Source organism: Somniosus microcephalus, chromosome 1 (genome assembly GCF_052327205.1).
Source record: "Somniosus microcephalus isolate GS21.2 chromosome 1, FLI_Smic_1.0, whole genome shotgun sequence".
NCBI classification, from domain to species: domain Eukaryota; kingdom Metazoa; phylum Chordata; class Chondrichthyes; order Squaliformes; family Somniosidae; genus Somniosus; species Somniosus microcephalus.
The window spans coordinates 438,384,728-438,409,189 of NC_140987.1; the positions used below are offsets into that span (position 1 = coordinate 438,384,728).

Sequence of the window (24,462 nt, forward strand, 5' to 3'; positions counted from 1 at the left end):
TGTAAAGAAAAAAGTAGCACTCTGTCTCTGAGTCAAAAGATTATGGGTTCATGCCTCACTATAGAGTTGAGGACATAAAGTAGGCTGACACTTCAGTGCAGTGATGAGGGAGTGCTGTCTTTTGGATGAACTGGCAAACTGAAGCGCTATCTGCTATTCTCATGTAAAAAAAATCCCATGATACAGCAGAGATTTCCTGGTGTTCTGGCAAATATTCCTCCCTCAACCAAAATCAGGTTATCTGGTCATTCAATCATTTGTTGTTTGTGGTACCTTGCTGGGTGTAAATAGCTTGCTGCCCTTGCCTACATAACAGTAATTACACTGTTGTAAAGCACTGCACTTTAGGACATGAAAGGTGTTATATAAATATATAAGTAAAAAAAAGCAAAACACTGGAGAGATTAGAAATCTGAAAGAAAAGCAGAACATGCTGGAGACACACAGGTCAGTCAGCGTCTGTGTATTCACGTGTCCTGGATGAGCAAGGCCCATGGGGAGGGCTGCCCTGATTGCCTGCCTCTGTCTTGTCTGTGCCTGGGTAGCTCTGGAGAGGGAGCATGCAGTGTACGCTTGAGGCCTTCTGTGACCGGTGGGCACCACAGGGGATAGAGTGTCAGATAGACACACACAATATTATGATTTAGATTATGTTTCCTTTTTTTTCAAATTGGACTTTAAGTTTAAGTTGCTTTATTAGTTGTGCCTCCTTACAAGAGATGCACTTGCACATTTTGTTTTCTTGATAATGAAAATGTCAGCCTTATTTGATTAATTAAAAAAGGCATCTCTGGAGAGAACAGAGAAGTTTTTATTGCAGACCCATCTTCAAAACTGAAAAATAAGAGGCCAATAGGCATATTAATATAATCATAAAAAAGAGAAGGGGGAAATATACATAAATAAACAACAACTTGATTTATATAGCATCTTTAACATAGTAAAACGCCTAAGGCACATCACAGGAGTGTTATTAAACAAAATATGACCCCAAGCCACATCAGGACATATTAGGACAGGTGACCAAATAAACAAGTCGATAAAGGAATTATGAGTGGAATAATAACCTGTTCCCCATCTACATTACAAGTGGCTACACTTCAAAAAGTACTTCATTGGCTGTAAAACGTTTTGGGACATCTGGTGGTCGTGAAAGGCGCTACATAAATGTAAGTCTTTCTTTTTATCCCTTACAGTATCAGTCGTGGCTCAGTTGTTAGCACCCTCGCCTCTGAATCCCTCAATCAACATAACGAAAACAGATTATCTGGTCATTATCACATCGCTGTTTGTGGGAGCTTGCTGTGTGAAAAATTGGCTGCCATGTTTCCTCCATTACAACAATGACTGTACTTTAAAAAAAAAGTGCTTTGGGATGTCTTGAGGTTGTGAAAGGCGCTGTATAAATGCAAGTCTTTCTTTCTTTGTGTTGTGTGAGTATATAAGGCGAGAAAGCGGGCTACTGGTTGCTGCATTACTTGAGCACAAAAATCTAGGTTGACACTGCAGTGCAGTACTGAGGGAGCACTGCACTGTCGGAGGTGCCGTCTTTCGGATGAGACATTAAGCTGAGGCCCGGTCTGTCCTCTTGCGGGTGGAGGTGAAAGATCCCACGGCACTATTTTGAAGGAGAGCAGGAGTGTTCACCCCGTTGTCCCGGCCAATATTCATCCCTCATCACTAAAAAAAGATTATCGAGACATTATCACATTGCTGTTTGTGGGAGCTTGCTGTACACAAAATTTGCTGCCGCGTTTCCTACATTACGAGAGTGACTGCACTTCAAAAAAAGTACTTTGTTGGCTGTAAAGCACTTTGGAACGTCTTGAGGTTGTGAAAGGGGCTGTATAAATGCAAGTCTGTCTTTGTGTTGTGTGAGTCTATAAGGCGAGAGAGCGGGCGACTGGTTGCTGCATTAATTTTGACCTCTTGCTGCCGCCGTTGCGCGGCTGGTGGGGAGGAGTCGGGCCGCACTGAGGCTGCGCGGCTGGTGGCGGAGTCGGGCCGCACTGAGGCTGCGCGGCGGGGAGGGGAGGCGGGCCGCACTGAGGCTGCGCGGCGGGGAGGGGAGGCGGGCCGGCCGCACTGAGGTTGCGCGGTGGAGGTGGTTGCAGAGAGCTGAGGCGCCGCCGACATGTCGTACGTCTTCATCAACGACTCCTGCCAGACTGGCGTGCCGTTGCTGCAGGCCTGCATCGATGGCGACATGGCCTACGCCAAGCGGCTGCTGGAGAGCGGCTTCGACCCCAACATCCGCGACGGCCGGGGCCGCGCCGGCCTTCATGTGGCCGCCGCCCGCGGCAACGTCGACATCTGCCGCCTGCTGCACAAGTTCGGCGCCGACCTGCTGGCCACCGACTCCCAGGGCAACACGGCCCTGCACCTGTGCGGCCACGTCGACTCCATCCAGTTCCTGGTCTCCAACGGCCTCAAAATCGACATCTGGTGGGTGCGGCTGAGCCGCCTTTGGCTTGAGCAATGTCCACCGGGGGGCAGGCCGGCCGGCCGGCCGAGCTCTGTGTGGAGCAGAGGAAAGAAAGACTTGCATTTCTGTAGCGCCTTTCACGGCCACCGGACGTCCCAAAGCGCTTTACAGCCAATGAAATACTTTTTGAAGTGTAGACACTGTTGTAATGCTTTAATTTGATAAGTTTCCCATTTTTTTTAATGTATAATTTGGAGTTCATTGTGTCCCTGTAAAAAAGGGGCGCTTTTGTGAATGTTTTCTTCTGATGACACTGTTTGTAGTCACTGTTGTAATGTGGGAAATGCAAGAGGCAAGTTGCGCACAGCAAGAGCCCACAAACAGCAATGTGATCGTGACAAGGTAATCTGTTTTTGTTATGTTAACTGGGAGATAAATATAGGCCAGGACACCAGGGATAACTTCCCTGCTCTTCTTCGAAAGCCATGTGATCTTTTACGTCCACCTGAGAACAGACGGGGCCTCGGTTTAACGTCTCATCCGAGATGATGGCATCTCCGACAGTGTGGCACTTCCTCCAGCACTGCACTGGAGTGTCAGCCTAGATTTTTGTGCTCACATCTCTGGAATGGGACTTGAACCCACAGCCTTCTTGACTCCGAGGTGAGTGTGCTATCCACTGAGCCACAGCTGATAATGTAGGAGGTGTCAAAAGAAAGAAAGACTTGCATTGTCAGCTGTGGCTCAGTTGGTAGCATCCTCGCCTCTGAGTCAGAAGGTCGTGGGTTCAAGACCCACTCCAGGGACTTGAGCACGAAGGTCTAGGCTGACACTTCAAGGGAGTGCTACGCTGTCGGAGGTGCCGTCTTTCAGATGAGATGTTAAACCGAGGCCTCGTCTGCTCTCTCAGGTGGCTGTAAAAGATCCCACGGCACTGTTTTGAAGAAGAGCAGGAGAGTTATCCCCAGTGTCTTGGCCAATATTTATCCCTCAACCAACATAACAAAAACAGATTGTCTGGTCATTATCACATTGCTGTTTGTGGGTGTTTGCTGTGTGCAAATTAGCTGTCACATTTCTTACACTACAACAGTGACTACACTTCAAAAGTACTTCATTGGCTGTAAAGCACTTTGGCTCGTCCGATGGTCATGAAAGGCGCTATAGAAATGCAAGTCTTTTTCTTTTTTATATCTTAGGCAGTCCCTCAAAACCGAGGATGACTTGCTTCCACCTTAAAAATGAGTTCGCAGATGACTGATGAGTCCAATGCAGTCTCTGTCACAGGTGGGGCAGACGGTGGTTAAAGGGGCTGGTGGGCAGGGTGCTTGGGTTGACGTGCGCTGCCTGCGCTTGGCTTCCGCCTGCTCCCGGCGAAGAGACTCGAGGTGTTCGGCGCCTTCCCGGATGCTTCTCCTCCACTTTGTGCGGTCTTGGGCCAGGGATTCCCAGGTGTCGGTGGGGATGTTACACTTTTTCAAGGAGGCTTTGAGGGTGTCCTTGAAGCGTTTCCTCTGCCCACCTGGGGCTCTCTTGCCGTATCGGAGCTCCGAGTAGAGCGCTTGTTTTGGGAGTCTCGTATCGGGCATGCGGACAATGTGACCCGTCCATCGGAGCTGATCGAGCGTGGTCAAAGCTTCGATGCTGGGGATGTTGGCCTGAGCAAGAACACTGACGTCAGTGCGCCTATCCTGCCAATGGATTTGCAGGATCTTGCGGAGGCAGCGTTGGTGGTACCTCTCCAGTGCTTTGAGGTGTCTGCTGTACATGGTCCATGTCCCTGAGGCATACAGCAGGGCGGGTATCACTGCTGCCCTGTAGACCATGAGCTTAATGCCGGGTTTGAGGTCCTGGTCTTCAAACACTCTCTTCCTCAGGCGACCGAAGGCTGCACTGGCACACTGAAGGCAGTGTTGGACTTCGTCGTCGACGTCTGCCCTTGTTGACAGTAGGCTCCCGAGGAATGGAAAGTGACTACACTTCAAAAGTACTTCATTGGCTGTAAAGCGCTTTGGCCCGTCCGCTGGTCATGAAAGGCGCTATAGAAATGCAAGTCTTTTTTTTTTATATAGCACCTTTCACGCCCACCGGACGTCCCGACGCGCTTTACAGCCAATGGAAGTACTTTTTGAAGTGTAGTCACTGTTGTAATGTGGGAAACGCGGCACCCAATTTGCGCACAGCAAGCTCCCACAAACAGCAATGTGATAATGACCAGATAATCTGTTTTTTAGTGATATTGCCTGAACTTGAAGTTTCAGCTTGACAGATTGTCCGCATGCACAGAAAATGGACATTCGCTGGCGGAGGATTGGGCTATTTGCCTAACGAATGCCCACAAAACCCATATGCTGGTAAAAGCAGGCCGGGTCGCCTCTTACCAACGTAAGGGTGAAATTTTTCTTTAAATCATTTAAACATTTAAAAATCATTAAAATTAGTTTATTTTGGCACCTTTTAAAGATGTTTAAATTTATTTTTCAAAAAATTACATTTTTGTTTTAAATGTTTAATTAAATTGTATTTTTACAATTAATTTTAACCATGTCATTTATTTTTAGTTAGGTTGTGTGAAAGTGTTTTTTATGTGATTCCTATTGTGCTTATGGGGATTCTGTACGTAAATGGAATCCCATAAACATAATGGGAATCCCCCTTTTTGATTGGTTGGGCCGGCCCATGTGATCCCAGGGACACTCATGAACCGCCTGCTCCCCGGGATACGTGGGCCTTTACGCAGGCCTACGCCCGCAGGCCGAGAACTGCAAGAGTCCGAAGATACAGAGGCACCAGGTAGATGCGTACCTTTCTTGTGGATCGGAGGCATTCACCCGAGGGAAGCCTCCGACTGCAATTTCGGATCCGTAGATTGTGGGATAAATATTGGCCATGACACCGGGGAGAACTCCCCTGCTCTTCTTTGAAATAGTGCCACGGGATCTTTTACGTCCACCTGAGAGAGCAGACGAGGCCTCGGTTTAATGTCTCATCCGAAAGACGGCACCTCCGACAGTGCAGCACTCCCTCAGCACTGCCCTGGAGTGTCAGCCTAGATTTCTGCTCAAGTCTCTGGAGTGGGACTTGAACCCACAACCTTCCGACTGAGAGACCTCCTCCCCACTGAGCCAAAGATCAACAGGGGAGGAGGCCATTCAGCTCCTCTAGCCATTCAATCCGATCAGGGCTGATCTGTATCTCAACTCTATCTACCCGCCTTGGTTCCATATCCTTTAATAGCCTTGCCTAACAAAAATCGATCAACCTTAGTTTTGCAATTTTCAATTGATCCCCAACCTCAACTGCTTTTTGGGGGGGGGGAAGTGTTCCAGATTTCCCTAACCTTTGTATGACCTAGTGCTAATATTAAGGTTATGCCCCCGTGTTTTGGACTCCCCCGCCAGCCTTGGCTCAGTGGGCAGCACACTCGCCTCTGAGGCAGAAGGTTGTAGGTTCAAGTCCCACTCCAGGGACTCGAGCACAAAAATCTAGGCTGGCACTCCAGTGCAGTGCTGAGGGAGTGCTGCACTGTTGGAGGTGCCGTCTTTTGGATGAGGCGCTCTCGGGTGGATGCGAAAGATCCCACGGCACTATTGCGAAGAGGAGCCGGGGAGTTGTCTCTGGTGTCCTGGCCAATATTCCTCAATCCACATCATTAAAAAACCCCAGATTATCTGATCATTATCACATTGCTGTTTGTGGGAGCTTGCTCTGCATAATTTGGCTGCTGCGTTTCCTACATTACAACAGTGACTACACTTCAAAAGTGCTTCATTGGCTGTGAAGCGCTTTGGGACGTCTGGTGGTCGTGGAAGGCGCTATATAAATTCTTTCAGAGGAAATACTTGCTCTCGATCTACCTTATCAACTCCTTTTAATCATTTGAAACACCCTTAATCTTCTGCATTCAAGGTAATACTTGCTAGTCTATGCAATCTGTCCTTATAATTTAACTTTTTTAGCCTCAGTATCACTCTGGTGACTCTGCGCTGCACCCCCTCCAAGGTCGATATAATCCTCCTGAAGTGTGGTGCCCAGATCTGAACTCGGTGCTCCGGATGCGATCTAACTAGAGCTTTATACAACTGAAGCATACCTTCTACTGTTTTGTATTCCAGCCCCCTTGAGATGTAGGCTAACACTCCACTCCGGTGTCTCCCTAAAAATGTCTAAAATATTAATTATGCACCAAAAATACTTAAAAATCCCGTCAATTACTCCTCTTTATTAATGAGTTCATTGAACATTCTTACGCCTGTTGCCCTTTAGTCATGATCCCGCCCCCTACTTGGTTTTGGATAAGTTGGTAACCCAATTTTGGCAGACCCGTAGTTTACAAAAGCAGCTCTTGGTTTGTCTTGCTCCTGTTGATTTTGTCGTGTATGTCCGTCCTTAATTTTTTTAATTTCCCTACCATTTACAACTTTTATACCCCACCTTCATTTCACTGCATACATAACAGTTAATACAGTACAAGGTTTAATTATGAAGCATCTTTTTAAAAGTGAACTGTTGAGGGCAGACCTGCTGGTGGATATGAGCTGTCGTGTCATTGTGTTATACTACAGTTTGTGTTTGTCATTCGGTGTGCCGTGGGTTTTATATACAATGGGATGGAAATTGCGGTCGGAGGCTTCCCGCAGGCGAATGCCTCTGAACCGCCAGAAAAGTATGAACCTACCTGATGGCCCCGGACCTACGAAGCCTCGCGCTCCTGGGCCTGCGGGCGTAGCCCTGCGTAAAGGCCCACGTATCCCAGGGCGCATGCGGTTCGCAAGCGTCCCTGGGATCACATGGGCCGGCCCAACCAATCAAAGGGGGATTCCCGTTATGCTTACGGGGATTCCATTTATGTACAGAATCCCCATAAGCACAATAGGAATCACCCAAAAAACACACTTTCATGGCAATTAAATTGAAATAAATCATGTTCAAAATTAATTAAAATACAATTTAATTAATCATTTAAAACAAAAAAAAAATTTTGAAAATAAATTTAAACTTTTTTTAAAGGGGCCAAAAATAACCTAAATTAATTTTAAAGGTTTTTGAATGATTAAATCATTAAAAAAAAAAATATTTTCATATTTATTAAAATCCTTACGCTGGTAAAAGAAGGCCTTATGCCGGCTTTTATCAGGCGTAAGAGTTTCGTGGGCAGTAGTTGGGCAAATAGCCCAACCCTCCGCCGGCGAATGTCCATTTCCTGCGGATGCGGTGGATCTGTCGAGCTGAAACGTGACAGATCGCAAGTTCCGGGTTTTTGCGCAGGTGCATCACACGTGGAAACCCGGAACTTGCGGGGCAGTTACGGCTGCGTACGCGGTCATAGGCCCCGGAAAATACAGGCCAGTGTATTTGTCATTCAGTGTGGCATGTTTCTATATACATGGTTGGTTGAGTTATATTCTTTTAGTTACTCCAGCTCAACAGATTGTTTTGCCTGAAGTTGGCACTGTAGTTGCTTGTACCAATGATTTCCTCCCCCAAACACACAGTTTGTTTACGACTTTGGTGATTCTGGGAGGAGCAGATTGGGTGTTTTTTTCCCATAAGGACGGAGGTAACAGATGGGTACCGAGCATGATTGGCAAATGCGTGAGGAGCAGGATGCCCAAGAGGAGACTTAACTGTGGGGAGGCGGGCAGGAGGCGACAAGTGGCTAATTACTCCACCTTCGTTTTAAAGATTAAATTGTTCACCAGTAGACAAAATGCAATTTGAAACGATTTGCATATAAACATGATATTTGTAACCGAGTACCCTGGGCCCATAGAAGGCTCTGTGATGCAATGGTAACGACGTGCGCTGCTGCTGTTACATATAGCTTCAATTGCATCCTGAAAATAATATGGGACTAGCTGTTTATTCTGTATTTGTTAGCCGTATATTTGCGTTTTCACATTTAGCACAACGCAGTTTTCGAGTCTCTTAATCTCTCCCGCTTTCTATCCTGTCACTGACCTTCCCGTTTGTTCTTTCATCCCCTCCCCCTTTTCCCAGCCCCCAATCCTGCTTTCCATTTCCTGCTTTTTCCAGTTCTGACGAAGGGTCATCGACCTGAAACGTTAACTCCGTTTCTCTCTCCACGGATGCTGCCCTGGCCTGCTGAGTTTTTCCAGCGTTTTCTGTTAGTTTTTGAGGCCATGCTAAATGTTACAATCACTACCCAGGCACTACATCAGCGTGCATTTAGTAGAGATCAGTTGAGAGATGTTTATCTGACATTTGAATGAGAAACATGTCCAATCAGTATGACTCGGTGTAACTGCTTTAAAACCAGACAGCAAGGAACTCGGGCAACGAGCTCTGTCAGACATCAGCTTTACTCTAGGTAGGCACTTCTAGTAATGGCAAAGAGGCTGTCAGCAATAAGATTGACGAAGTAACGCCTGATAAAAGTCACTATTTCTCATGCCAGGAACTAAACAAAGGTATATTGCCCATTTCTTCTAAAGATTGTGTATAATCTGCTCTATCATGGGCTGAGGAAAAGATGCTATAAAGCAGATCAATGTCTTCCAAGGTAAATTGAGGAAAATCTCCACAGTAGCTAGACCTGGGTGTCCTTGTGCTGAAGGTAAGCATGCAGGTGCAGCAGGCGGTTAAGAAGGCAAATGGTATGTTGGCCTTTGTAGCGAGAGGGTTCGAGTACAGGAACAAGGATGTCTTGCTGCAGTTGTACAAGGCCTTGGTGAGACCACATCTTGAGTATTGTGTGCAGTTTTGGTCGCCTTATCTGAGGAAGGATGTTCTTGCCATGGAAGGAGTGCAGTGAAGATTCACCAGACTGATGCCTGGGATGGCAGGAGTGACGTATGAGGAGAGATTGGGTCGATTGGGCTTATACTCGCTGGAGTTTAGAAGAATGAGAGGGGATCTCATTGAAACTTATAAAATTCTAACAGGACTAGACAGACTAGATGCAGGAAGGATGTTCCCGCTGGCGGGGGAGTCCAGAACCAGGGGTCACAGTCTAAGGATAAGGGGTAAGCCATTTAGGACAGAGATGAGGAGGAATTTCTTCACCCAGAGAGTGGTGAACCTGTGGAATTCTCTGCCGCACAAGGCAGTGGAGGCCAATTCATTAAATATATTCAAGAAGGAGTTAGATATACTTCTTAAGGCTAAAGGGATCAAGGGAGAAAGCGGGGACAGGGTACTGAGTTTGGATGATACGCCATGATCTCATTGAATGGCGGAACAGGCTCGAGGGGCCGAATGGCCTACTCCTCCTATCTTCTATGTTTCTATCACCTCTATTATACATCCAAGACCAGCTGACTTCTTTAGTCCCAACAGTTTAGGAATCATTCTATTTCACACCGCTTGTAGTTATTATCCTATAATGCTCAGTCATGTTTCTAGGCAGATCTTTACTTGCCTCATTCTAAAGGTGACACAGCATTGATTTATTTTATTTAGAATCTATTTAAAAGATCCATGACCCTGGATAATTCCAATCTCCAATTTTTGCTTGCAGCTTCTCCATTTTATTTTCCTGTTACAGCTTGTCAATATTATCATGTTACAGCTTTTTAAACATCATTTCCCTTTGAACTCCAGATTCCTGCGAATGAACAATGCCACTCGTGGTCTGGGAGTGTATAATATCCTATGTGACTGACTGTGGTGCACTATTCCTCTTTGTTCTCCTCAACTTCTTGGAGGCTTTTGACTTGGCCAATTTCTCCATTCTCTGCCATGGTCTTTCCTCCATGATACTGCCCTATCTTAGTTCCAGTCCTACCCTATCCTGTTAGTTATTACATGCCCTCCAATGGCTTCACTGCCTGCTTCCGCCCAGTCACCTCCAGCGTCTGCTAATATTCTGTCCTTGGCCCTTCCTCTTCCCTATCCACTCGCCCTATCATCCTTAAACATGGGGTTGAGACACCCAGCTCTGCAACTACCTTTGACTCCACGACTTCTTGTAGTGCCTGCGGTTTAGCCATGAAGTCCTGGATGAGCCAGCACGTTCTCTAGCCCAACATCAGCACGATGGAAGCGATCACATTCCGCTTCTGACAGAAACGTGCACGGCGGGTGTGCCAATTCCATTACCCTTGGCTGCTTTCTCAAGGTGAAGGTGCACAGCCTCAATATCCTGTTCAATCCCGAGCAAAATCGGCCTGCCACCAAAACTCACCGACTTCTCCCTCCGTAACGTCACTTATTACATGTCGTCGTTCTTGTATAGCCCAATCTCAGCACCACCGCTGTAAACTCTCATCCATGCATCTGTCCTCTCCAGGTTTAACGTATCCAATGCTCACCACACAGCTATTGGAGTGTTTGTTCAGGAGCTGATGCCGTATAATCTTTGCATTTAAGCACACGGCCCCCAGTCACTTGGATCAAAGATGGTCTTTTAATCAAGAATGAAAATAATCTTGATGTATTCTTGCCGACTGTAGCTTCTTCTCTATTTTAAACTTGGGAAAGAAGCAGCCTTTTATCTATATAACACGCACACTCTTCCCCTGATACTTCTCTGGGGTAATCTAGTTTGGAGTAGGTTTGTAATGTTTAGTTGCTAACCTGGCCTGTCCCCCTGGTATTGCCTGTTGGTAAATGTAGCTGCTGGTAAATTCTTGGGGTGAATTAGAGGTCAGTGAATTGCTTATAAATTGCAGATCAGAACCCATGATGGAATGACTGGCTTTCTCAAAGCTATTAATCTAATAAACATATAAACAAGTTTGCTGAGACTAAATTTGTTTTTGTCACATTCATGCCCTCTAGTTCTGGCTTCCAGCTCAAGTTACAAATCCTGCTACATTGCCCATTTTTTTGCACCTACATTACCTGTTACGTTTCGTACATAATCTCTGTAGTTTCAATCACTTTATGTATTCTGGTCTAAGTAGTTAATGTTCGAACATTCCTTTTCAGCAAGTAAATTTAATGTTCCAGTGCCATTTTAAACTTGGAGCTGCAAGAAATGCACAGCAACAAATCCACTGTGTGCAGCAGCTGCTCGACAACCATGTTATTAGAAGCAGTAAGCCTCTTGCATATTATTGTGATTTCCTTGGAGAATTTAACATGGCTGTCAGGTTTGAAATGGCATCCCCCTGGTCTGGCTGCAGTACATATAGTATCAAGGGTAGCATCTGAATTAATTCCCTACAAACCTCCCGTGGTTACAAAAGTTCAGACCTATTAAGGCTGCAGAGCAGTCTTTTTTAGTTGGCATGCGCGACAGACTGAGGATCCATGCTATTTCATTTCATGGCAAAGCAAGTCAAAATGGGCAAATTTAAAACAAGAAATGGTGCAAACACGCAGACAGCATCTGTGGAGAGAACAGCTAAATTAATGTTTTCGGCATAGAACCTTCGTCTGAGCTGGAAGAAATGCCACAATAGGCAAATTTAAATTGGTTCCTTAAACTTCTAGCTGAAAGGGTTTATACTGCATTTGTGTGTTTGAATACACACCACCTCTATCTGAGAGGATTACAACGTTAAATTGCATTAGGAATTAATTGGCTGTGAAAACTTTGGATTGTCCCAGTAGCCCTTTGCGCTGTACTAACCCTTTATAGAACAATAGGGTTAATTTGTAGTTCTCTATTGAACACCTGCAGTCATTTAGGACTATATATTTGCCTAACAAAAGTGTTGGACAATGCAAAGCCTATTTCAGTGACAAATAGTTAAATAAAAAGCAAAGTGTTGACAATCTGAAACAACCAGCTGGAAAAAAAAAAGTGTGACCCTAAGCTTCCTGTGGCCTGCCACCTTACCTCTTTCCCTCCTCTCCCACTCTCATTCTGACCTTTCTGGCTGTGACCTTTTATGCGTTGTCCCAACAAAGTTTAATGCGAGCTTCAGAAACAGTATCTTGTCTTTCTCCTGGGCGCTCTGCAGCCCGCTGGTCTTCACACAATGACTTCAGTAACTACTATTCTTCACAGCAGTGGTTGCTGGTGATGTGGTGGTAAATCTGTTGGTATCTGGGCGCGGGAGAACAGGCTGGCATTTTGTGGGGTGCAGTGATTTTGTCAGAACACTGTGCCGGCAGGAGGTTTGTCCTCTGCCTGTTAATTATCTTTTACTTGGAGTTGTGGAACCACTGTACTTTGCCAGCATCTTCTATTTTAATTTCAGACTGATTCCCAGGTTTTTATTTTTTCAATCTCTCCCAATTTCTTGCATTTATCTTGGGCCTCTCACTCTCTTAGGTATTCGCACAGACTTTGTTTCTTTCACGTCTTTTATTTCTTTAATGCTTCTTTCTATTACTTAACTGAGTAAGAGAGAAGTACTTGCATTTATATAGGGCCTATCACGACCTCGGGACATCCCAAAGCACTTCCCGACTGTTTTTGAAGTGTAGTCACTGTTGTAATGTAGGAAATGCGGCAATTAATTTGCGCAGAGCAACCTCGCACAAACAGCAATGTGATGATGACCAGATAATCATTTTTTTCTAATTATGTGGGTTGAGGGATACATGTTGGCCAGGACACCGGGGAGAACGCCCCTGCTGCTCTTCAAAATAGTGCCATGGGATCGTTTACGTCCATCTGAGGGGGCAGACGGGGCCTCGGTTCAACATCGCATCCGAAAGGTGGTACCTCTGACAGTGCGGCACTCCCTCAGTACTGCGTTGGAGTGTCAGCCTAAATTAATGTGTTCCAGCGGAACGGGACTTGAACCCACAACCACCTGACGCAGAGGCGAGGCTGCCAACGCTGAGCTACAGCTGAGAGAGAGGTGATCTGTTACATCGTCCAGGAATTATGCCACCTATACTTCCTCTCTGTTTGTTTGTTGATCAGTTTGTGTTTCCCCCCTCCTATTTCTGGTTGAGGGGCTGAATTGCCTACTCCTGTCCATCTCTTTTTTTTAGAAGGGTATATGAGCTGAAACATTGACAATTTGTTTTCTCCACAGATGTTGACTGACCTGATAGAAATAGTTAATCTGGATCAACTGCCTGACAATTACCTGTGCTTAATATATTATGGTTGTAATTGTTCCAGGTCTCTGAAAGGTTCAATATAGGCATGTTTGCAACCTCTGATCAGTGCCTGCTGTCTGTGTTTGTTTGGAAATGACCAAATCATTATCTATCGCAGTTACATCAGGGTTCCTGGTTGATAGTAATTCCACAGTCTTGCTTTGCCTTGAAGATGTGTGAATCGCTCGAGTCACACATCCAAGAGGCTACACTTCTACTTTCTGAAATCTGACATAATTGACCGTATTGTAGCCAGAAGCTACCTGAACCTGGGGCTAACCATCTCTTTGGTTCGTCAGTTCACGCAGTTCCATCATACATACAGGTGGCTGCAGTGAGGCAAGACTGCGTTACTGCAATTGGGTATGTTTGCCTTTTTTTTTAAAAACTCAAAAGATCTTTGGTTTGATTGAAAAACACTTTAATGGTAAGAACATAAAACAAAAAATAAAGGCAGGCCCATATTGTAGCTGATGGTTGATATTTTGGATACAATTCCTGTTCTCTCTCTTCTCTTTTCCCCCCCCCCCCCCCCCCCAGTGGCATTACATATAGGTAGTTCTATAATGAATTAAAGAAGTAACAAATTTGCAGTTCTGTAATAGTGTAACATGTCCCGAAGCTCTTCAGGTCCAATTAATTACTTTGAAATACAGTTGCTGCAGGCAAAAAATTGTTTATAATAACAACAGAAAATGCTGGAAAAACTCAGCAGGCCAGGCAACATCCGTGGAGAGAAACTAGAGTCGACGTTTCGGGTCGAAACCCTTTTTCAAAACTGGAAAGGAAATAAAATAGATCGAAGGCAGGGCTGGGAGAGAACAAAAGAAGTGAAGAGGTATTCCAAACCAGACGAGATGGTAATAGGACAGTGGAGACAAAAGACGGCTCCGATTAGGTGTGAACTGTAATGGCAAAAAAATTGTTTGTTTATAATCAGTTGGTGGCCTTCATTTTAAAAGTAGTTGTTACAGTAATGAAATGTTATTGTAAGCTGAAAAGATGTGGAGGAATATACTACATTTTGGTCTGACTTTGGAAGTAATCAGGATTTTCTAATAAACATTATTAGTGACATATTTGAGGGGGGGCAATAAACATTATGGGGGGGGACTTTAAAAATAAATAAATTAGTCGCTTTAGTTTCCTACACTTCAAAAGTACTTCATTGGCCATAAAGCGATTTGGCATGTCCTGAGGGCACTATATAAATGCACGTCGTTCTTTAATAGGGACTTCTAGTAACAAATTAAACAGCTGCCTTTTGATTCAGTTTTTCTGCAAAGAATTTCTATACATTTTGATTAAAATGCCCCACTATTTAAAACTCTGAGCTGCCAAATAGCAATTCCTCTGCTAATTTTTGAGCCAGGTAGCTGCTGCCTCGCTTTGCGTGGGCTTGTAACATTACCAATTATATTTTAATGTTTTTCCACTGAAAAAGGCTTTTTAGTGCAATGTATGAGCACTAAATTTGGAGGCACTTTTAGTTTACCTATTTGATCCTTAGGATTAAGCCAGGATGGCTTTTTGTGTCCTTTTTTTAATTCGTTCATGGGATGTGGGCGTCGCTGGCAAGGCCAGCATTTATTGCCCATCCCTTGAGAAGGTGGTGGTGAGCCACCTTCTTGAACCACTGCAGTCTGTGTGGTGATACTTCTTTGTCGCGGTTTGGTACAACTGAGTGGCTTGCTAGGCCATTTCAGAGGGCAGTTTACAGTCAACCACATTGCTGTGGGTCGGGAGTCACGTATAGGCCAGACCAGGTAAAGTCAAAAATTATAAATGAAAAACCATTGGTAGCTGTTGCTGGGGTTTTATTGTTTCAAAGCAGTTACTGGAAACAACTTAGGGTGGCCTCTTGCAAGGATGTAAATCATTTATTTTATTTTTTTGACAACTCAGCAATCATCACGGTGCCACACCACTTGTACTGGCAAAACGTAGAGGAGTAAACAAAGATGCCATCAAGTTGCTGGAGTCCTTGGAGGAGCAAGAAGTGAAAGGATTCAACCGTGGAACTCACTCTAAACTAGAGATTATGCAGACTGCGGAAAATGAGAGGTAAACATCTAACTGTAAGGGAAAGCTGAGCTGCAAGGATAATTTTGTACGGTGTGAAGTAGAAATTCTTTTAGCATAATGTTTAGAATACAAACTTTTACAAGATTAGCTTTTGATATTACAGACAATTGCATTGTTTTAAAGGCACCTTATTTCTGTTCATTCTTTTAGCAGGTCAGGTTAAATGACTTGCAAATGTATGAATAATTTAACTTGCAAACCTAACTATATGGTATTCTAGGGTTTCTTGTTATGATAGAAGCTATTCCTGGCCTTCTCCCAGATCTCAGCCCAAACAGCTTTTCAGGTGGGTGCTAGAAATAGGTATGACCTTCACACCCGCCCCCTCCCCTCACTCCCCAGTCCCTAATCCCTGCTCCTCATGAAATCATGCATCTCCTTGACTCGCCTGATGGTCCAGCTGAGATCAGGAATCTGCTGTGAGGCATGTCCATAGTTTGTGTAATTTGGAAAGGATATTTCTTGCTGCCCAGTTTCTGTTGTGCACATTATGATTTGGGAATTTGTTTTACACCAGTTCCAAAAATACAAGAAAGTGGGGCATTTTCAGTTACAATTTGTAGAGTAACTTCCCCCAGTGGTTGGTTTAGATGATTAAAGCAGTAAGTCACTCTGAGTCATGTGTAGCAGGAAGGCCCCAGTTTTGACCCCTAATCTGTAGTGTGTTGGCTGATCAGAGCTGTGGTACATACTACAATTGGCCTCAGCATTGTGGGTTAGAGGAATATGGAAGGTTAAGGAGTGATTTGATTGAGATTTTGAAAGGAATTGATAGGGTAGATAAAGACTTTTTCCGCTGGTGGGGGAGTCTAGAACAAGGGGACATAACCTTAAAATCAGAGCCAGGCCATTCAAGAGAGAAGTTGGGAAACACTTCTTCACACACAGGGTGGTAGAAGTGTGGAAAACTCTCCTACAAAAAGCAGTAGATGCTAGCTCAATTCATAATTTTAAATCTGAGATCGATAGATTTTTGCTAGCGAAGGGTAATAAGGGATATGCAGCCAGGACGGGTGGATGGAGTTAGGATACAGATCAACCATGAATTGAATGGCGGAACAGGCTCGAGGGGCTGAATGGCCTACTCCTGTTCCTATATGGAGACAGGGAAATTGGCTAGGGGTTCTGCTCTGGACAGCCATTCAGTGTCCCTGGATGTCAAACAAGGGACAGCATAGTGTTTGTCTATGATGCCCCTTATAGTGCAATAGCCTAGTCACTGCTCACTGTCTTGACTTACAAAATGAAGAATGATAACTTGCAGAAGTACTGGAATCGCACCCCAGTGAAAAGTCAACACCTTCAGGCATAGTAAGGGGGAAGGAGTGGAAATTTAAAGGTTGTATAGTAATAGAATTTGTGGACTAAAACTGTGGCCTTTTATTTGAAAAGAAACTACAGTCATCAAAGTTCAAAATACCCGTAAGGGCAATGTGACCGTTGCAAAGTAAGCTTCTGAAATTATTTTTATTCATGTGTAGTTGAAAGAAATCATGTAAAGAAATGGAGCTTAATTGTACTGCACTCGGTAGTTGCTACACAGGATCTTGCCATAAAAAGCAGTGATCTGTGGTACTACTGTTTTTTTTATGGTAGGGATACAGAGTCAAAGCTGTGAAGTTCAATATTTCATTTGTTCTGCTTGTTCCCCCCCCCCCCCCTCCAATCCTCTCTGCTCACAAAGGATGCAAACATCATTTAAAAAAAATTTAAAAAATCCTATTCTGTTCACCCTCCAAGGTCTGACTTTAATCTAGTCAGATTTTCATGCCTATATCCGCCAATGCATGGCATCACAGCATCCGGTATGTAGGTTCGATGTCCTCCATACCATGGAGTCCCTGATCTCAGTCGCACATTATAGGAATATACTGAGTTGAGGATTGATGCTGCCCCACAGGAGCGGGGAGTTGTTCCCTAACTACTCTCTTGCCTCTTCTAGCGAGCAGGAGACTCAGAACATCATCATCAGAGGCTGGGAAACAGACCATCAGCCCCTCAGGTAAAGTTGGTGTGTGGCTTGCCGAGAAAACGCATTTGAACCTATCTACAAAAAAAACCAGATCTTGTCTTTTTCAGTTGATTTAAAAAGAAGTTAAATAGAATCTCTTGAATCCTAAATGTAACATTTTCCTTCATGGTAATCCAAGTGAAGGTTTAAAAATAGCTTATCCATTGACCATATTCTGAAGTTGTATTGATGATCCATATGCAAATCTTTTTTTTCCCCCCCCAAGTGCCATGGAGAGCCACTCGCTCCTGAATCCGAACCTCCAGAATACAGAAGGTGTTCTTTCCAGCTTCCGATCCACCTGGCAGGAGTTTGTGGATGATTTGGGCTTCTGGAGGGTTTTGCTGCTCATTATTGTCATCGCACTGTTGTCTCTTGGCATTGCCTACTACGTCAGTGGCGTTCTGCCCTTTGTGGAAAACCAGCCTGAACTGGTGCATTAAAACCTGAACGGCATCCAGTGTAACCGAGTTTGAGTTCGATCCTCGCTGGCTACGCTAGCAGTTGAGAATGCTAACAGACCTGTCAGCATTTGGTAGTCGACATTCCAGTTACTAAAACGTTTTGCTACCAAGATTCAGCACCTGTAGTCTTGGCACCAGTTTAAATTTTTTTGGACATAAATTCCAGTTGTTCTCACTTTGATTCCAGCCAGTAAAACACATTTTGTTTTTTGAGAATCGTAACCGTAACAAAGTCTTGATGCACATTTGAGCCCTGTAATAAAAAGTAAGCTGAAGGTCGAGCTTCAAACTGATGCGCTCAAGTTGCTAAATGCATATTTCTACCTTTTTTTATTGAACTCCTTATTTCTATTGCATAGAGGTGAAACTATCTGTTGAAATGTGTTTTTGTTTCCTCGGTCACTCCTCTAAGGAAATGTAGTAAACCATATTCCTATGTGTACAAATTGAAGAATTTCGAAATGATGACTTCATGTTTTAAGATTAATGTTGATCATTATTGAAGCAATCACGAGTACAGTAGAATGCTGATTTTAATAATCACTGGGATTCTTAAAAGTGAGTACATTTAGTCATTAAAATTTAATAGCCTTGATCTATATCTTGTTTTGCAACTACAACTGTTTTTCAGTACTGACCTGACTAAACCTATATGTAGAACACACAATCAGCACTTTTAACTGTAATAATGTACATTTTAACTGTATTCATGCAAGTTGTTATACTCAGCATATTGCAGTAAATACTAAATACATGAATTGCATGTGCTTGTATTATTTGAAGCAGTATGTAAACTGTACCTTCCATAGGTAGATTTTAGGTTAATATACTTGAAGTAGTAAATTTAGAAAAAATATGCAATTGTAATGCTGTATTGAAGTACAGTGTTATTTCCCAGTAATCATAGGTAGGGACAGTTACTAATTATGGCGCTAGTTATCTGATGGCATTCTACAGGTGTTGTATCACTATCCTCTATTACACCTTCACAACTCCTTGTGATGCTTCCCATGCCTGCTGCATAAAGGCATTAAATCAACATTTTTTTAATAAGGTGTTTTTGTACAAATATAGGCGGGAGCATTGGTGCAACACATTGAAATAATTGAGTGATGTCCTCCTTATTTCTCCTCTCTTAACTGCATTACTGATTTCAGCTGTATTATTGTGCGGAGGTGCCAAGTGGAAAGCAAGAGTTGGTGCAAGGCAAATCCGAGTGGGTGGCCAACGTATAAATTCACATCCTCTTGGTCAGTTCAAAAGCGATGTTAATGAAATAATAACTGGAAACGCTCAGCAGGTCAGGCAGCATATGTGGAGAGAGAAATGGAGTTAACGTTTCAAGTCAATGACCTTTCATCAGAATGTTAAGATGTGACATGGAGGAGGAGATGGGGAAATTAGAAGATAACGTACAGTCCCCCTCCCCAAATAAGTAAGTCAACTCTTGGTGAGTTATATGGAGGCAGCTGATCTATTAGGCCAAATTTTGCTGTAGCAGGGCATCTAACAGCATCTGCCATTAGTTAGACTTTCCCTTGAACGTTTAGGTTTTTAAATTTTTTTGTGTGGAATGTTGCTGAACGTGCGAGCTGATAACAGCGCAGCGAGGGTAAAAAGGGCATCTAGGACCTGAGTCAATAGGGCAAGCAACTGTGTATCCTTAAACAAATCAGATTGAAGGATTGTGAAATAAACAGCGCAAGGACTGAGCAGGAAGTGTAATTTAGAGAGGGTGAATTCAATGTCTAATCAGGTACAGAGGGAAAGAAAGATTGGATTTCGAGAAAAAAACAAATTGAAAATTTTACATTTTTAAAACCTCAACAATTAAAACTTGAAGGAATGAGACTCCACACTTGTAATAGTTAATTTTCAGTGCCAGAGAGCTTGTTTGGCAGTAATTAACACTTAGCACATCGTGAAACGAGTACTTAGACTTGAAATGACTTCACTTTCTGGGGCGAGTTCAGTTCATACCTACCGTGCAAATAAAGCAACTTCATGGCTTTCAATGGTGAGGCAGACAGTGAAATGCCGTTTTCGCGAAGCTAACTGACAGAAACTTTTGGATATCTGTGTGTAACCGCGCTTCTGTCTCTCGCCTGAAGCTGCTATACCATTGGCGCATAAATAACGGCGAACACCGTTTAGCCTCACCGTTACTTTGACAGCAAAATCTGGCTCAATAGCTTGCAATTAAAACAGAAAGTAGATACTTTGATGAGCACCTGCAAGAGAAAAATAGTTATTTGTAACCCACTGAATTTGCTCATGGTTTACAGCAGCAATGTCCAACTGGCAGGCTGATTACAGCCCACTGTAGTATTTCCTCTGGCTCCGTGTAACATTAAGTCCAACAAGCAACTGCTTTCTGCAATGTGTTCCATCCCTTGCATGATCAACTGCTGCGAGAGCCAGCATCAGTTTGAAGTTGTTAGCTGTGAAGAAATTGTACAAAGGCAAGACGCACCGTTCACAACCGCAGTATCTGGGGAGCCTTAGCGTAGAAGTTAAATACGTTCTACTAGAAATATTTGTGTAATGAAATGTTAACAGTTCACAGAGCCGGAGCATTGCAGCAAACTAGCTGCTACATCAGTTTGTATTCCATTACAGTGCGATTTCACTGTTTTCTTTGCAGAGTTGTATGGCACACTGTTTCAGGTGTTCACACACAATTTAATTTGGACATTTTAACCTGGAATCTTTTTCAGCATTTATTATAATACAATTTCAGTTGGAATGTTAAATATTTGACGCTTGGCCATTCAGTGGAAGGACTGAATATACATGAATAATTATACATGTGATATATTGTAATCAGCTTATCAATCAAAAGTTTTTTTTTAAAAACACTGAAATATCTTGAAGAGTTTGAAGGGCATTTGCAGTGAAATGCGGCAATTCTGTTTCGCTGTGCTCTCCGTTTATGACTGATTTATTAGAGAATTCACATGTTAAAGAGCTTGTATATTAAATGAAATGAGGAACAAAACCCTTCAGCGTCCTGAACTGGAATAATTTATTCCATTCTAAATGTTGATCTTGTACGTGGGACGATGAACCTTTAGCGGTTCCATTTTCTTTGTTTGACCCTATTTCAAGTTTAAGAAATAACATTTTAGTTACAGTCAGTGACCTTGGAAATTGCAATGTCACAAATAAATTTTCATAACGCAGAAAATACATGCAACCTTTCAGGCTGGCCAAGGTATGTCACAGTGACTGAATGCTTGATAAATTAATAAATGAATGAATTCATCTCAAACTTGATGGGATACAATATTTTCTAATAGTCATACTAATTTCAAGCCTGTGTGCATTTTTTTTTAGATGGAATAAATCCGAAACGGCCATCTTAAAACAACAGGGTACGGTAGCATAGTGGTTACGTTACCGGACTAGTAATCCAGAGACCTAATGATCTGGGTACACGAGTTCAAATCCCACCATGGCAGCTGGGGAATTTAAATTCAGTTCATTAATAAATCTGGAATAAACCTATCTGGTTCACTAGTGTCCTTTAGGGGAGGAAATCTGCCATCCTTGCCTGATCCAGCAGGACAGCCTTGCCAGAGGTGGCGGTGCAGCGGGAGTGCACCTGGGAGTCCTCAGCACTGACTCCGGACCCCATGAAGTCTCACCAGGGCAAGGAAACCTCCTGCTGATTACCACCTACCGCCCTCCCACAGCTGATGAATCCATGGTAGGAAGGTCACGGAATCACCAAGAGTGGCTCGGTAGCACCACTGCTGACTGATATGGCCGAGTCCTGAAGGATATAGCTGCCAGACGAGGCGGGTGATGAGGCCCAGTCTGGTGGCACGAGGGAAAAACCGACACAACCTTGTTGCAGATGCTTCTGTCCATGACAGTATTGGTAGGAGTGACCACAGACCTTCGTGTTGTGTGGCACTACCACTGTGCTAAATGATAGATTCAGAACAGACCTAGCAATAGAAACATAGAAGATGGGAGCAGGAGTAGGCCATTCGGCCCTTCGAGCCTGCTCCGCCATTCAATGAGATCATAGCTGATCATCCAAATTCAGTACCCTGTCCCTGCCTTCTCCCCATATCCCTTGATCCCTTTAGCCTTAAGAAATATATCCAACTCCTTTTTGAATATATTTAATGAACTGGCCTCCACTGCCCTCTGTGGCAGAGAATTCCACAGGTTCACCACTCTTTGGGTGAAGAAATTCCTCCTCATTTCAGTCCTAAATGGCTTACCCCTTATCCTTAGACTATGACCCCTGGTTCTGGACTCCCCGGCCATCATAAACATCCTTCCTGCATCTAGTCTGTCCAGGCCTGACAGAATTTTATAGGTTTCGATGAGATCCCTTCTCAATCTTCTAAACTCCAGTGAGTATAAGCCCAGTCGACACAATCTCTCCTCATACGTCATTCCTGCCATCCCAGGTATCAGCCTGGTGAATCTTCGCTGCACTCCTTCCATGACAAGAACGTCCTTCCTCAGGTAAGGCGACCAAAACTGCACACAATACTCAAGGTGCGGTCTCACCAAGGCCCTGTACAACTGTAGCAAGACTTCCTTGTTCCTGTACTCGAACCCTCTTGCTACACAGGCCAACATACCATTTGCCTTCTTAACCGCCTGCTGCACCTGCATGCTTACCTTCAGCAACTGGTGCATAAGAACACCCAGGTCTCTTTGCGCTTCCCCTTCTCCCAATCTATTGCCATTCAAATAATAATCTGCCTTCCTGTTTTTGCCACCAAAGTGGATAACCTCACATTTATCCACATTATAGTGCATTTGCCATGTTTCTGCCCAATCACCCAATCTGTCCAAATCGTACTGGAGTTTCTCGACATCCTCCTCACAGCTTACCCTCCCACCCAGCTTTGTGTCGTCTGCAAATTTGGAGATATTACATCCAATTCCCTCGTCCAGATCATTAATATATATTGTGAACAGCTGGGGTCCTAGGACTGATCCTTGCAGTACCCCACTAGTCACTGCCTGCCACTCGGAAAACGACCCGTTTATTCCAACTCTTTGCTTTCTGTCCGCCAACCAGTTCTCTATCCAAGTCAATACCTTGCCCCCAATCCCATGTGCCTTAATTTTGCACGCTAATCTCTTATGTGGGACCTTATCGAAAGCCTTCTGAAAGTCCAAATACACCACATCCACTGGTTCTCCCTTATCTATTTTACCAGTTACATCCTCAAAAAATTCCAGTAGATTAGTCAAGCATGATTTGTAAATCCATGTTGACTTTGTCCGATCCTGTCACTGCTTACCAAGTGCTCTGCTATTACATCTTTTATAATGGATTCTAGCATTTTCCCCACTACCGATGTCAGGCTTACCGGTCTATAATTCCCCGCTTTTTCTCTACCACCTTTTTTGAATAGTGGGGTAACAGCTACCCTCCAATCCATGGGTACTGTTCCAGAGTCTATCGAGTTCTGGAAGATGACCAGCAATGCATCTACTATTTCTAGGGCCACTTCCTTAAGTACCCTGGGATGTAGATTATCAGGCCCTGGGGCTTTATCGGCCTTCAGTCCCATCAATTTTCTTAACACCATTTCCCTACAAATACTGATTTCTTTCAGTTCCACCCTTTCATCAGGCCCTATGTTCCCCGGCATCTCTGGGAGGTTATTCGTGTCCTCCTTTGTGAAGACATGAAGTGTGCCAACCTGCAACACAGTTTACATGCATGCTAAACAACAGAAACAGCATGTTATAGACAGAGCTAAGCGATCCCACAACTAACGGGAGGAGGAGGCTCTATGAACATTCCCATCCTCAATGATGACGGAGCCCAGCACGCGAGTGCAAAAGCCAAGGCTGAAGCACTCGTATCCATCTCTGTCTCCTCCTGAGGTCCCCTCCATCACAAAAGCCAGTCTTCAGCCAATTCGATTCACTCCACGTGATACCAAGAAATGGCTGAGCGCACTGGATACAGCAAAGGCTGTGGGTCCTGACAACAGCCTGACTGTCGTACTGAAGACTCCAGAACTAGCCGCACCTCAGATAATGAAGCAATTCGTGCCCGCATGCAGCAAGACTTGGACGACATTCAGGCTTGGGCTGATAAGTGGCAAGTAACAATTTGTGCCACACAAGTGCCAGGCAATGACTGTAGAATCATAGAAAGGTTACTGCACCTAAGGCCATTCGGCCCATCAAGCCAGTGACAGCTCCCTGCAAGAGCACTTCAGCTAGTCCCACTCCCCTGCCGTTTCCCCATAGCCCTGCAAATTTTATTCCTTCAGGTACTTATCCAATTCCCTTTTGAAAGCCATGATTGAATCTGCCTCCACCGCCCTGTCAGGCAGTGCATTCTAGATCCTAACCACTGTGGTAAACCACTGTTGTTCACTCTTGCCCATTGTTGTACCTGTCTGTGCATGCCTCAGCTGGCTCCGCCCCTGGCTCCACCCATATGCCCTGGTATAAAGGCGGCTGCTCTGCAGCTCCCCAGGCCTTCAGGACCGGTCGACCACTAGAGGCATACCTTC

General features: G+C 44.2%; 1 protein-coding gene across 4 annotated transcripts; it reads left to right on the forward strand.

Annotated features, from left to right (window-relative positions):
* The first annotated feature begins 1,960 nt into the window (after nt 1-1,960).
* Nucleotides 1,961-18,711, forward strand: LOC147125327 (ankyrin repeat domain-containing protein 46). Of its 4 annotated transcripts, XM_086001318.1 has the most exons (6): nt 1,961-2,050; nt 2,091-2,445; nt 15,299-15,457; nt 15,699-15,764; nt 17,421-17,480; nt 17,716-18,711. In XM_086001318.1, exons 2-6 carry the CDS (start codon nt 2,135-2,137, stop codon nt 17,930-17,932), a joined length of 813 nt encoding a protein of 270 aa, XP_085857444.1. In that variant the 5' UTR covers nt 1,961-2,050; nt 2,091-2,134; the 3' UTR covers nt 17,933-18,711. The 4 variants fall into 4 exon arrangements, with proteins under 4 accessions (XP_085857444.1, XP_085857435.1, XP_085857451.1 ...); XM_086001309.1 differs by lacking the exon at nt 1,961-2,050 and having other exon boundaries at nt 2,057-2,445; XM_086001325.1 differs by lacking the exons at nt 1,961-2,050; nt 15,699-15,764 and having other exon boundaries at nt 2,057-2,445.
* Nucleotides 18,712-24,462: the final 5,751 nt, after the last annotated feature.

Bases quoted from the DNA above. Each gene is read 5' to 3' on its own strand.
- LOC147125327 (XM_086001318.1), top strand. From the start codon at position 2,135: ATGTCGTACGTCTTCATCAACGACTCCTGCCAGACTGGCGTGCCGTTG. The intron at 2,446-15,298 runs GTGGGTGCGGCT...TTGACAACTCAG, and splicing joins GGCCTCAAAATCGACATCTG to CAATCATCACGGTGCCACAC. The intron at 15,765-17,420 runs GTGGGTGCTAGA...TGCCTCTTCTAG, and splicing joins CAGCCCAAACAGCTTTTCAG to CGAGCAGGAGACTCAGAACA.